This window comes from Phalaenopsis equestris, unplaced genomic scaffold (genome assembly GCF_001263595.1).
Source record: "Phalaenopsis equestris unplaced genomic scaffold, ASM126359v1 Scaffold201340, whole genome shotgun sequence".
NCBI lineage: Eukaryota > Viridiplantae > Streptophyta > Magnoliopsida > Asparagales > Orchidaceae > Phalaenopsis > Phalaenopsis equestris.
Genome location: NW_018221110.1, coordinates 15,336 through 29,184, shown reverse-complemented (window position 1 = coordinate 29,184; position 13,849 = coordinate 15,336). Strand labels below are relative to the sequence as shown.

Sequence of the window (13,849 nt, the reverse complement as noted above, 5' to 3'; positions counted from 1 at the left end):
CCACCGACCAAGGCAACCCAAGGCCAAGGAAAGACCCACGACCAAGGCAACCCAAGGCACAGGAAAGACCCACGGCCAAGGCAACCCAAGGCACAAGGAAGGCTCACGGCTGAGACAACCCTACTCAATTATATGAAGATATTTGATATACATAAGAGAGTACAAGATATAACCCCTCATTTTGGAATAACAAATTTGATCCATCAATAATCATCCAAATCTTTCAAGCCCAACAAGACGAACTAGATTAAATTAAGCTATCCCCAATAGGTCTTATGGGTAGGAGCTAAGGCCAGTAAAAGTCAAAACCCAAAGCCACCTCTCGGGCAGGGGCAAAACAAGGCAAAACAGAGTCATTCAATGGCTAAAACAACCCCCCCCTCAGTATGTGTTTTATATGAACAGGGTAGTATGAAGTAGAGAAGTATGTATAAATATCAAAGCTAACATTTCAAGGCCTCCAAAAATTCCTTTTCTGAACCAATACTTGAATGAGAAAGAGCAGTGATAAATCAAACACCAAGCCTCAAGATAAACTTCGAGAGACTTTCAAAAATAAATCTTTTCACACCTTACATAGATTTCGAACAAAGGAGGCAATCATAGGAGCCAAACCGAGCTCTCTACACATGCATCGAGCTCTCTACACATGCATTTTTAAAATTCGAACAGTAAAGTAACAGGAAGTAGAGATATGAGTAAATCTCCCCAAAATTATGATTTCTTTAACATGCATTTCTAATAGGGGAAGAAAAAAAAAACTGATGAGTATAGGAAGCCCCCCTTTGAATCGCAACATGCCATTTTACACATGATAAAAGCATGATGAAGAAGCTAGAACAAATTTAAAAGGTGAAGCATGCCTCCTCATGAACCTACACCCTCAACTAAGTAGCATGAAGAATTTAAAACATCCCCGACGAGCATATCAAGATATCAACAGTTAACAGTAAGTTCAGCATGAAAAATGTCTACTAAAATAAAGCCGCTTGCAATATGTATTCCTGGCCGAACGGAAAAAAGAAACAGGGAGCAGCTCTCAGCCGGTTAGAACCGAAGAGGAGCAGAGCAAAGGGGAGGGGATACCTGACCCAGCTCTTTCTCAAACAACAAAAGAAAGACAATAAAAGCTCAAACAACAACTCCAAGCACTTCCAGAAATTTTTGCAGAGTCTCCCCCTCTCCCAAAATTTTTGGCTCTCTTTTAGGGTCTCCCCAAATGGGGTAAATATAGCTATGAGGGAGAAGAGGCGCTCGCTTAAACTCACCCACTGCGGACCAGAGGCGAGCGAAGCGAGAAAAATGACGACAATCATCGCAGAGAGGAGCAGGGATAAGAGATCACGCATGGGGGGCTGCGGCTCGAGAGGCCGCATCATCATGAGAAAAGAGATAAGGAATTGCCGCAGGGGATGGGTCTCACAGACGCGTGCGCAAGAGGCGTCAACTGGCTCACGAACGAGACTGAGGAAGGTGGGGCGAGCTAAGGCTCGGGCGAGAGATAAACCTTGAGGGTTTAATGGGAGGAGGAGAGAGATTATATATGTTATAAGGATGATTATTGTTATTATAATAATAATAATAATAATAATAATAATAATAATAATAATAATAATAATAATATTATAATCACTGTTTTATGCATTTTCTTCCAGATACGTCGTTGCAGTGAGATGAACGTCCCCCTTAGGCAAAATCGATGTTTCAGACGCGTTGGCGTAGTCCGTTTTGTCATCCGGAGTCGTTTAGACAACCCCGTCGACGATCGAGACAAAAACGCGTCGCGACCTGAAACTCGTCAAAAACTTGGCTCGAGCTCGATCAAACATGACGACAAAGAGCGCGGCGGCACCAAATCAATGAGTACAATCAATCATAAGGTCGGCAGTCCTATAGGAATACTCCCTGAGTTTCTTCAGAGTAGCCTTACTTGCTAAGCAATAGCGTTCAAAACTACTATATGGAACGTCAAGTCGAGCGAAGAAAAGTTCAGAATTTCTAACGGAGAGGGCTCCTTCACTAGTTTTCTAGGAGTAGTCGATAGAAAGGTCCTACGGCTAGATCCTAGGCTACTAAGGAGGGGAAAACTGCACCTCGATCGAAAGCGAGGTTGACAAAGGAAAAATACAATAACACGACACATGAAAACACTACTAAAGGGTATCCTAAGGGTGGGGGAGATTGGCTAGGTGGATTGAGATAACTAGTAGTGGTGACGACAACAAAGGAATGATGGTGGCAACGAGGGTGAGGTGCAAAAATGCAGGGACAACAAGTGTGGAGGTTGTCTTGGGTGATGGCAACGAGGAGTTGTGGTGGATAGCGGCAGGAGAATAGGAAGGAGGTGTTCCTTGGTTGTCCTGGGTCGGCAGCGACACGGCGGGAGGTCTAGGATAACAAGAAGGAGGTGCAGTAAGGGGAAAATGGATGCTGACGACTGCTCTGATAGAAATTTGAAATCTGAAAGTAATCAAAAGCCAACCCTTAGCAAGCAATCAACATCAATATATAATAGATGATAATAGATAGAAATAGAAAGTAATGGGAAAGAAAATGGGTGAAATAAGAAGACATAGAAAGGGAAGGGAGTAGAAATATTGAAGGAAGAGAAATAGGAATGGAATGAAAGCGACAGATTTGAAAAGGGAGGACCCTCTCCCTTTGGGCGTCTGCAGTATTGTAACAGATATAGTACCATCTCTTGGTAAGCTTTCACATCTATCTCTTGGGGTTGGGGGAGTTTCAATTTTATTTTTCGAAGCTTCGGGGTCCTTGTAGTACGAAGTCAGGTCTGCGACGTTGAACGTAGTGGAAACATTGTAGTTTCCTGATAGATCGATTTTGTAGGTGTTGTCATTTTACAACACATTTTGATAGAATAAATATGCATCTTTTTTTTTTTGGTATATCCTGAGCTAGAGAAACATATAGATGTAGGTTTTCACAATATAATTCTCGAGCCCTTAAGTCTGAAACCTGCTTCTTCCACTTCTCCTATTCAGCAGATTATAACTGATAAAGAAGTATGTGAGGAATAATCAACTCTGAGATAAAATTTGTAGTAGGCTGTGCTACTCTCACTAGCAACTACTTAGGAGAGACATCTTCTTCACTGATAGGACCTGGATCTCATTGAAGAATTTCCTTCCTCATCAAGCTCTTAAGACAAATTTCAAGGATGGGGTTCATTCCTCTTTTTTGGACATTTAATGATGGGTACCATAACAAACTGAATTTAACATTTGAATATCTCCATGTAATCTTCCCGACGTGGCACAAAAGGGCCTCATTTCCAACGTGTTAGACCTTATTCAGTAGAGACAACTCTAGAACGAGTCTATAAATCTAAATGGTTTGAATTTCTCTTATTTGGGTTGTCCTCTGTCTAATAGCGGTTTCTTAAACTCGCGACCCTTTTGGACATCCAAGGTTAGTTGTGCTAATACTCCTCTCAACGCTTATGCCCATTACATCACAATCACTACCTTCTAGGACAACTATTGTTGCCTCAGATGGAATCTCTGTCTTCGGGTCAACTGAAATCAATGACGTCTCTTCCTTGTTAGCTGAAAATTGAGAATCCTCTTTAAAGTCTCCCTCTTTTTTCCGAATCATCGTTTATTTCTTCAACTTCTCCCTGATCAGTGAAAGCGATTACTCTCCCGGTTGTGCAATCTGATTCACTATGCCCAAATCCGTAGCACCTAAAACACTTATTGGCCGTGACGAATTTAGGGATGCGGATTGGTTCCACTTGTTCACCACTCTGACCCAGCTTTCCCTTTGACAGTGTTAGCTTGGATGTTCTCCAGAGTGTAATCTGATTGTAAGACCCTAAGGTTGAGCTCTGTCTGTAAGATGTGGTGTCTCCACTTTTGAAGCTAGAGTCTGATTCTTCTGTCTATAGTAAGTTGATAGAAACTGTCACGGGATCTTCCTCTTCATTATTAGATTCTCCCATTCTCTTGTGCTGGCTCTTCTCTCGTTCTCCTCTAATACTGGATTCCAAAGTGTCATGAACGGTCTTGTGCATCGCTAATGTCCTCCCTAGGAAGGGATTCATATCCTTGTTACTTGCTCCTCTTTGATTCTCCAGATCTCGGTCGATGGTAATGAGCATCTCTCCTTAGGTTTCATCCTCAATATCTGCAAGCCTCCGCTGAAGTATCTCTTCTTAGGTAGGCTCGGACATGTTTTTCTTTGGTGGCATGTTTAGGGTTTTGGAGTGGTAGGTGAAAGAGGACGACAAAAATGTTTAAGGTTACTGATATTCAAAATCAACAAGGGGAAATTATGAGTAGGTCAAAGTTTTGGCTATGTTTTTGGAATAGGAAAGAAAAATTTTGGTGAGAGGTAGGGCAGATATTAGGGTTAGGACTAGAGTCAGACTAGCTCTGATGCCAAATGATACTGGAGTTAACTCAATTCATAATAGGACAATGAATATTATTACTTGAAGCATGTAAATGATTACAGCCAACACACTTGAAAGGAGAAATACAATAACACAACACATGCAAACACCACTAAAGTGTATCCCAAGGGTGGAGGAGGTTGGCTAGGTCGATCGGGATCGCTGACGGGGGTGGCGACAACAAATGAATGATGGTGGCAACAAGGGGGAGGTGCAGAAATGCAGGGACAACAAGTGTGGATGCTCTTCTGGGTGATAGCAGCGAGGAGTTGGGATAGATAGCCACTGGCTAACAAGAACGAGGTGTTCCTTGGCTGTCCTGGGCGGCAGCGGCATGGTGGGAGGGCTGAGGCAGCAGGAAGGAAATGCAGTTTGGGCGGTAGCAATGTTGGAAGAGAGGGGAAGGTGGCTGATAGGCTGAAGACTGCAAAAACAACAAACCTAGTGCTGTTGCGGGCGTCTGTAGAGAGGTACGACGACAGGGAGCGATGTGGGAGGATGCGGAAGGGAATATGAGTAAGATAATCACCACCTCGGGAGAGAGATATAGTGGGAGCACCACCAATTCCTCGGATACAACCCTTGAGGGGAAACTAGATGCTAGCGATTGTCTTGATAGAGATCTTAAATCTGGAATCGATCAAAAGCCAATCTTAAGCAAGCAATCAACATCAATATATAATAGATGATAGTAAATAAAAATAAAAGGTAATAAGAAAGGAAAGAGGTGGAATAGGAAGGCATAGAGAGGGAAAAGAATAGAAACGGGAAATGAAGAGAAATAGGAATGCGGGGGGGGGCGTGGTATCGTAGCAATTGTAGTGCCGCATTCCTGTAAGCACCCGCATCGCTAACTGTAAAAACAGCTTTACTTCTCTTCCATTTGAAGGTGCATCATGTCAGAATACTAACTTTCTTCATCATATTCATTAACCTCATGATCTCTCTATAGGTCATGCAATCATGTCCCTTTAGTTGCAAATGGATATGATTTCCATTGAATGTTAGAATGGTTTCTTCACAATTAATTTTCCATGCTCTTATTGCTTTTATAATTTTATCAGAGAATAATCCTTGCTCTCCCGTAGTCTCTAGTAATGGTTTTACAGATGGAGTAAAAAATGTGGTAATAACCCATTTAAAATTGGTAGATTTACATACACACCACTCAGTTCAAATTTATTTACATATCTACCTAAAGTTTAGGTTTTACATACCACCTTATGTATGAGAAGATATATTTCACTTTTTAAAAGTTAAATGGGGATATTTTTGATATGAAATGAAATATTTGATATGATATGAAATCAAATTTATTTACATAACATACCACTCAAAAATGTATTTACATGTTGCCACCTAAATGTGAGAAGAAAAAATTAGGTGGCAACATGTAAATACATAAGAATTGAGTGGTATGTTATGTAAACGCCCCTTTCAACTAATGTCTTATCTATAGAGGCATGTTTCTCTAGATAATTTGTACCATGGACATTGTCCTTCGAGTGGAAGGAATGGCTTTTAGTCATGAAGATATTCTGCTATTAGTCTACCACATTCGGTGAAGATATGATTTTTGAAAAAAAACATAAAAGCTTGATCGAGTATCTAAATGGTTGTCCATGAATTTTTAAGGACTTCAATTATTTAGGCAATAATTAGAAACTTGAAATACATTGGTTTTTCAAAAAACTCATAGAGTTTCCATGCCACCCATTTAATCAACTAAGAGAGCATCCATATGGATATAAAAAAGTTGTATTCTGCATGACAAGTATTATAACGCTAAAAGATACACAAGTATCAAGCTTCGATTGGGCCATTGTATGCGATATAATAAAGAGCAAGTAACATGATATTACTGTGTGATCATGTAATTTCTTCTTGAAAAGAAACATGATGTACATAGATAAAGGCATAACAAAGGCTGTCCGAAAGATAAAATAAATAATGTGATAATACAAACAAACACAACACAATGAAGGAATTTATCAAATACAAGCTAAGTATGTGCACAAGCCAGGATGAGACCTAATAAAAAATTCAATACAATCATGTAGCAATGACCCATTCGTAGTCATCAGAAAAACTTTGTTAGCATTTTATCCTTTAATATTTCATAGACCGCAGTTATAGCTTCATTGGAAATGTTCGTAATTCTGCTAAGTTTTGTTAAATATTCAATAGTTGTGTATGACGAGTGACGGTTGATGCTTTGTTGAAATAACTGTAATTTTTTGTTCACTGCCCCTAACAAGACTTTCATGTTATCCGTATTTGCTCTTCCTGTAATAGATTGTTTGTTGGGATTGACTCCTGCGGTTGATCGTTTGCTACCGTTCGATTGACTAGAAGCTTGTTGCTTGCTGACTTGTGCAACCAAACATCCCCCTAATTGTGTTTTAAATGATTTTTAAAAGCGGCCTAATTTTTTCTTACCCAGACTATAGACATGTTTTCTGCTTTTTGTTTTTACATTCAAACTTTTTTTTTCTTTTCTTTCTGTTTTGTTCGATTAGGCCTAATTTTTTTTTTACATTCTGGGAAGTAAAAAAAAAAAACATATTTGAATGCGTTTTCGTTTGATGTGAAATTCATTTAAACAATATATAACACGAAGGAAAATCAACAGAAGTAAGAATAAAAAATATTTCTAACCAAGATTAGGGGATATCTTGAGCTTTGTGCACTAGCCTTTGCGTTTGATTGTAGTTCTCTGCTGTATTTTAAGTTGGTTTATTGCTTGCTTAATCTGAGTATCTGATGTTTTACTATAGCTTCTGTGTAATTTAATGGCTTGCATTTTCGTTCATGGTATTTTAGTTCTTAGTGATGTATTTAAACATCGTAAACTACTTTCTATAATTCTTGTTATTTTCAAAAAGGTAGATCGAAAGATGGTAGAACAGTGGAATGGGGTCCCATGGATTTGATTAAGGGATTAGAAGAGTTTGTGCCAATCTATGACACTCGGCCTATAAAAAACAACACACATGGAATGGGATTTGATCACAGCTTTGGTCTTTGGTTCATGGCACGGTGGCTAAAACCGGTATTAATGATTGAGAGTGGTGCTTTCAACGGGCATTCCACTTGGGTTCTACGCCGGGCAATGCCAGAAACTCCGATCATATCTCTTTCACCGCGCCATCCAGAAAGTTATCTGATGGAGGGCCCTGCTTACGTTGATAAAAACAGCACATATTTTGCTGGGAATGAATTTGTGGATTTTGGGAGTATTGACTGGGGAAATGTTTTGGAGAAGCATGGAAATTTTGATATCAAGCAGGTTCTTATTTTCTTTGATGATCACCAAAATCATTTGAAAAGGTATACTTGCTAAATAATTTTTCAAATATGTGAATTTGCTTAAAACTTGTTGAATTAAACATCTTAAAATTCAGGTTGGATTTGCATTGTCTTTTAACTATTCAGTCGACCATTGTTATTTGAAAATTTATGGCCTATAAGTATTTTTTTAATTGGAGCGCTAGGAAGTTCTTATAATTGGCATTTGCTTGAGAATTCAAACTTTGTAACTTTTATCATTTTGCTTAACTGGATAGACTGAAGCAAGCACTAAAGTTTGGCTTTCAGCATCTCATATTTGGGGACAACTGTGATACTGGAACTGGGGATCATTATTCGCTAAGGCAGATATGTGATCAATTCTATGTTGGAGGTTCGTTCAGGCTTAGTAGCTTGCATGTTTTTTTATCTGATTGTTGTCGTTGATTTTGTCGAGCTTGAATTACATCATTTCCTTTTTGTATGCATATCATTATGCTGTTCTGTTGAGATATTTAATATTATAGGCAAACCTTAATTATATAAATTTTCTAATGTTGTGATTTAGCTGCATTTTAGAAAATCTTAAACCAATTTATGACACAAGAATATATGCAGAGAATGAAGTGATACTTGTTCATATGGTTTCAAGAGAATGAGCATAGTGACATGTGAAACCAGAAATGCCGCTTGGCATACTATAGCTTTTATAGTCACAAAACTGTGCTGTGAGGTTCATGTTGTCTGATGGTATAATGATGATTTTAATTTTTTTTGAAAAGCTCCTAGATTTCCTCCTGTTGTTGAACCATGTGAATCTTCAGCTGTGACTGACCCCCTGATTTTGGCAAAAGGTGTATGATAAATCACAAGATGTTACCGGAACTAGTTAGGAAATAAGTGGAAACAAAAGCAAATTTTTATTAGCACTATATGAGGGTTACAACACGACACAAACAGAAAGGGGAAATACAACAACAAACCAATCTCCGACTAGGACCCGAAGAAAAGATCAAGGGCAGTGGTGGCGTCGACAAAGTGGCAAGGGAAAAGGAGAATGGTTGAGGGCTGTCGGTTATGTTGGAAGGGTGATGTTGGCTGCTTTGGGGGTTTGGGAGAGTTGGGCGGCAGGGAAAGCTGCGGGGAAGGGTGCTGGGCGATTGTGGGATGAGCCAGACAACAAGGAGAACTGTTTTGAAGTTGCTGGCTGGATGCAGTTGAGCTGCTGGGAGGGCTGGAAAGCAAGGCCAGCAGCAGGTTAGAGGGTAATAGGGTGCTGGGAGGTGGATTTGGAGGTCTGGACAACAAGGTTGCAGTATGAGGAAGAGGCGGCAGAGCAGTTGGGATGAGGTGGGGAGGTCAGCGGCTATGGGAAGTGTAGGAGAATGGTTAGGGAAGATTATAGGAGTGGATATAACACCACCTCAGAGCAGAATACAACCAAAGCAATACCCGTCTTCGGATACAACCCTAACAAGGGAGAAGAATACTTCAAAGAGAAATCTGAAAACAACAATCACACAAAGCATAACCCTAACAAGCAAAAACATATAAATACTAATAGATAAAATAGGAAGGGAAAGTTTCCCCTTTGGGCGGCAACCAAAAAGGAGAGACTGCGACAGACAGAAGCAAGGGAGAGAGCAGGCATGGTGTCTTTGTTCCCTAAAGGAGGTCAGTCTAGCATGGTCTAGACCGAGTCTACTTGGAAAGTTTAAATGGCCATTCAACAAGCCGGTTCGACTAGTCTTCCCACTCCCACGTCTCACCTCTCCAAGCCCCGTGTCAGTCTCCCTAGGTTGGAGGAGTTCAACTTTATTCATCGAAGCTTCTGATTCTTTGTCTATAATCTTAGCAGCACCTAGATCCCACTGGCGACTGCAACGTCCTCCGAGGCACCTGTGAGTCTTTTCCAATTTACTGGCAAACATCCACTTCAGACCGATCTTTGGGGAGTCTGCTTCTGAACTGAAATGAGTCTGTATGTCTCACCTTCATTGCCGAATGCTCCCAAAGTACTTTGCAGTCTGCTATTGATATCACGATCGACACCGTACCACCAACACCAACACCAACCCCGTACTAGGTCCAACATCTATCCCCTAATCAAAAACTCTACTAAGCATCTCCAGCCGATGCTGATCTGATTCTCTTTCTTCAGCCATGTCAGTGAATACAATTGAGAATATCTCAGAGTCATGAGACCCAATTTCTCAACCAACTGTGTAGATGCTACATTTTACTTCTCCCTCCATTGACGATGAGATTACATACCTTTCATTTTATGATGCGCCAGGTGTAAATTATATTGTGACGAAGCCACTACAAATCCCTCATATCAATATCGGTCTGTAAGAACTGTCTAAATACGAGTGCTTCTCCTTCATCTAGTGGAAGATGATACACCTCACCCTGGTCCTCAGATGTCTCATCATTGCTAAGTTCTTCCACGACACCCTGACTCTGAGAGTGATTACTCGGCTCATGGGATAGCTGGAGGCTACGTGGCCTTAGCCGTGACACCTGAAACACTTTCTAGCTGGTATTGTATTGGAGGAACTACCTTTCTCTTGTTTCTTCTCACTCTGATCCGCTTGTCACTTATCGGGGCTTGCTAGTTCCTCCTGAGATACCATTGTCCATTGTGGTAGCTGTAGGTGGTTGCTTGACTAAAGGCTGCTGCCTGCTTTGTTTATATTGTATTTTCACCTTCTAGGCTAGAGTCTGAACACCTCCAAGTGATGAATAAGGCTTCAGCTGCACCACATTGCTGATAGCTGCCTTTACCCTACAGATAACGGGATTTGGTGTGTTTCTCTGGCTCGATCAGATTTCATCTCATCCACAATTGATCAAACTGCTCCGTGAACTTCTCTAGTGACAGATCTCGCTGTTGCAAGTGGTGGATCCTCAGAAAAATATTCTGGCCATAATGGGGTGGACGGTATTTCCTCTGCATCACTTTCTTCATCTTCTCCCACCTGGTAATTTTATCACTGCCTTCTCTTTTTCTCTGTCTTCATAAGTTCTCCCACTTCAAAGAGGCACTTTCTTCAAATTGATAACAACTAATTTGACCTTCTTGTCCTCTGGCACATTTTTATACTCGAAGATCCGCTCAACAGATTGCAACCAATCAATAAAAACTTTTGGATTCATACCGCCCTCAAAATTTGGTAGATCAACTTTGATGCAGAAGTATCTGTGCCCTTCAAATGATATCTCCTCTCTAAAATTCTCCCTATGGAAGGGATTTAGATACCCTTCTCTAGTTTTCCTCTAATACTGGATTCCGAAATGTTGTGGTATGTCTTCTTCATCCCTTAAATTCTCCCTATGGAAGGGATTCATATCATCCTCTCTATCTCCCCTTCACCTTTCCAGATTTCGGTCGAGGGTAACCTCCCGCTTGGTCATTCATCAATCTCCGCAAGCCTCTGTTGAAGGCGACGAAGCTCTCGCATTATCTCTTCCTAGGTGGGTTTGGACATGTATCTTCTTGGTGGCATGATTAGGGTTTGGGATTTGTGGAAGTAGAAAGGGTATTTGACGTAGGAAAGAAATATTTTAGTTTATGCTGGATGCTAGAAAACCCAAGGATAGGACTAGGGTTGGGCTAGCTCTAATACCAAATGATACCGAAACTAGTAAGGAAATCGGTGAAAACGAAAGTAAAATTTTATTGACATAAATGGAAAGGGGAAATACAACAACAAGCCATTGTCCGACTAGGACCCGAAGAGAAGATCCAAGGACACTGGTGGTGTCAGCAAAGTGGCAAGGGAAAATGGGAAGGGTTGAGGGCTGTTGGGTATGTTGGAAGGGTGGTGGTGGCTGGTTTGGGGGTTTGGTAGAGTGGGGCGGTGGGCAAAGCTGCAAGTAAGGGTGGCGAAGGGTGCTGTGTGATGGTGGGATGAGCCGGACAACAAGGAGAACTGCTGTAAGGGGGCTGGTTGGATGCAGGTGTGCAGCTGGGAGGGCTGGACAACAAGGCCAACAATAAAGGGGGGGGGGGGTGGGGGTGGGGGTGGGGGGGGGGGGGGGGGGGTTCCGGATTGGAGGTCTGGACAGCAGGGCTGCGGTACGAGGAAGGGGCGACAGAATAGTTGGGATGAGGTGAGGAGGCCGGCGACTATGTGAAGTGGAGGAGAGGGGTTAGGGAAGATGATAGGAGAGGATACAACACCACTTCGGAGCAGGATATAGTCGAAGCACCACACGTCGTCGAATAAAACCCTAGCAAGGGAGAAGAAGACTCCAAAGAGAAATCCAAAAACAACAATCACACAAAATATAATCCTAACAAGCAAAAATAACACATATATAATCACTAATAGATAAAATAGGAAGGGAAGGTTTCCCTTTGGGCGGCAATAAATAAGCAAGGAGAGATGGCGATAAATAGACGCAAGGGAGAGAGCAGACATGGTATCTTCATTCCCTGAAGCCGGTCGGTCAAATAGGGACTGGACCGGGATCTACCAAGCCGGTTTAACTGACCATTCAGCAAACCGGTTCGGCCGGTCTTCCCACTCCCGGGTCTACCTTCGAAAGCCCCGCGTCATAACCTTTTTTTTTAACTTCATTGGCTCTCATTCAATATGATTATTTTTGTTTCTGAATGATTGATTAGTTGTTCAATACTAAAATGTAGGATTAGTTGATCGGCTGTGTTTTCTTAGCGTATAGTGTAGATGGTATATTTTTTGCTCCTCTAGTGTCCGCAGAATGCGACCATCATTTTCTCCTAGTGAAGTATGAAGGAGAAGTTTTTGCTTGTTAGTTTTTATTCTAAGTTTCTAATTGACTTTATTATTAATCCGATACAACAAATAATAAAATAAACAAAAGAAAGAACACAAATTTTATGTGAAAAACCCTGGACAAGGAAGAATTCACTGTCAAATAATAAATTACAAGTGGAGAGTTCGGGCCAACGTAAAACCAAACTAAGGAAAAAGTGGATCATCTTGCACAAATAAAAAGAGAGATTTATAAACTTTTGCAAGACCTTTTTTAAAGAAAGTAATTAAGAGGTAGCCAATAAAGCAAGAACACATTGATTTTAATCTAAAAGTTATTATAAGATTAATAACATGATAGAGGCCTTCGATTTGTGTGTTTAGAATTTCTTTCTAAGCCTTCAATATATGTGCTGACAGTTTTCTTATGAGAATAGCTGGACCATATAACTTGGGTCACAGATTTAAAAGTCTTTGATACTCCAAAGCATAATTTTTGTCTCATTTTTTAAGTCAACTGTTTAAATACTGTTCTTTTCCATTGTCATGCATGCTATACTTTTTCTTCCTCTTTGCAATTCCTGTTTTTATGTATGACTATTGAAAGCAATCTATTTTGAGGTAGTGACGCAAGACAATCTCAGAAGCCCAAAATTTGACAAAATGATCTAGAATATAAGATCCATTTTTTCAAAAATATTTATTAGTTTCAGACTTCATCAGTTAATTCCAATGGTGATATGAATATACAACGGCAATCATTAGTTGGGGCAGCCTGTCGAATCTCTCCATGTATAAATCTTGGGACAGATTACTACTGCAAAATCAACATAACAGTAGGATTCGTGGTTACCAATTGATTAACGAAGGGATAAGGTGATGCTGGATGACTCAACGTTAGTTCTTTGTTAAGTACAACTACTTTAATGTGTATTATGAATTTATGCAAAGGAATGGTGATGAACAGATCACAAGTTGCAATTAATTGAACAACATGATTTTTTTTTTAATATGAACAATACAGTTTTGAACTTAAACCCAAATTTTTGTATATTACTTTAGTTTGCACATCAGTTTATGGTGCAAAGAAAGTTCAAAATTTAGCCAGTATTGTTATGTTCTCCCAAACAGTTTTAAGAAATAACTTGTAAACTTGTATCTGAATAAAAAATGGTTATTTTAAATAAGCTGCACAAACTCATTAAAACTTGTCTATCAAAGTGAGATAGTTAATCTTGGTAAATGTTATCAAAATCTTTGCAACTTATTAGTGCCATATTCTTCTATTACATGATCAAAATCAATTACCTTATACCCTATTCTATATTGGACAAACACTCTACTAAAACATCAACATGTGTTTGGACAAGGATATTATTAAAAATTCAGTCCACTTGGTGTGCCT

The 13,849-nt window shown here is 40.2% G+C and overlaps 1 protein-coding gene across 1 annotated transcript; it reads left to right on the top strand.

Moving 5' to 3' along the window:
• Positions 1–7,305: 7,305 nt before the first annotated feature.
• On the top strand, positions 7,306–8,226 carry LOC110035995. The gene is made up of 2 exons (XM_020740336.1): positions 7,306–7,744; positions 7,981–8,226. The coding sequence occupies exons 1-2, from the start codon at positions 7,338–7,340 to the stop codon at positions 8,147–8,149; spliced, it is 576 nt and encodes a 191-aa protein (XP_020595995.1). The 5' UTR covers positions 7,306–7,337; the 3' UTR covers positions 8,150–8,226.
• The last annotated feature ends 5,623 nt before the right edge of the window (positions 8,227–13,849 follow it).

What these genes read in the sequence shown, in the direction of transcription:
- LOC110035995 (XM_020740336.1), top strand. Translation starts at nt 7,338, where the DNA reads ATGGATTTGATTAAGGGATTAGAAGAGTTTGTGCCAATCTATGACACT. An exon ending in CACCAAAATCATTTGAAAAG is followed by an intron (nt 7,745 to 7,980) that starts GTATACTTGCTA and finishes TTAACTGGATAG; the next exon opens with ACTGAAGCAAGCACTAAAGT.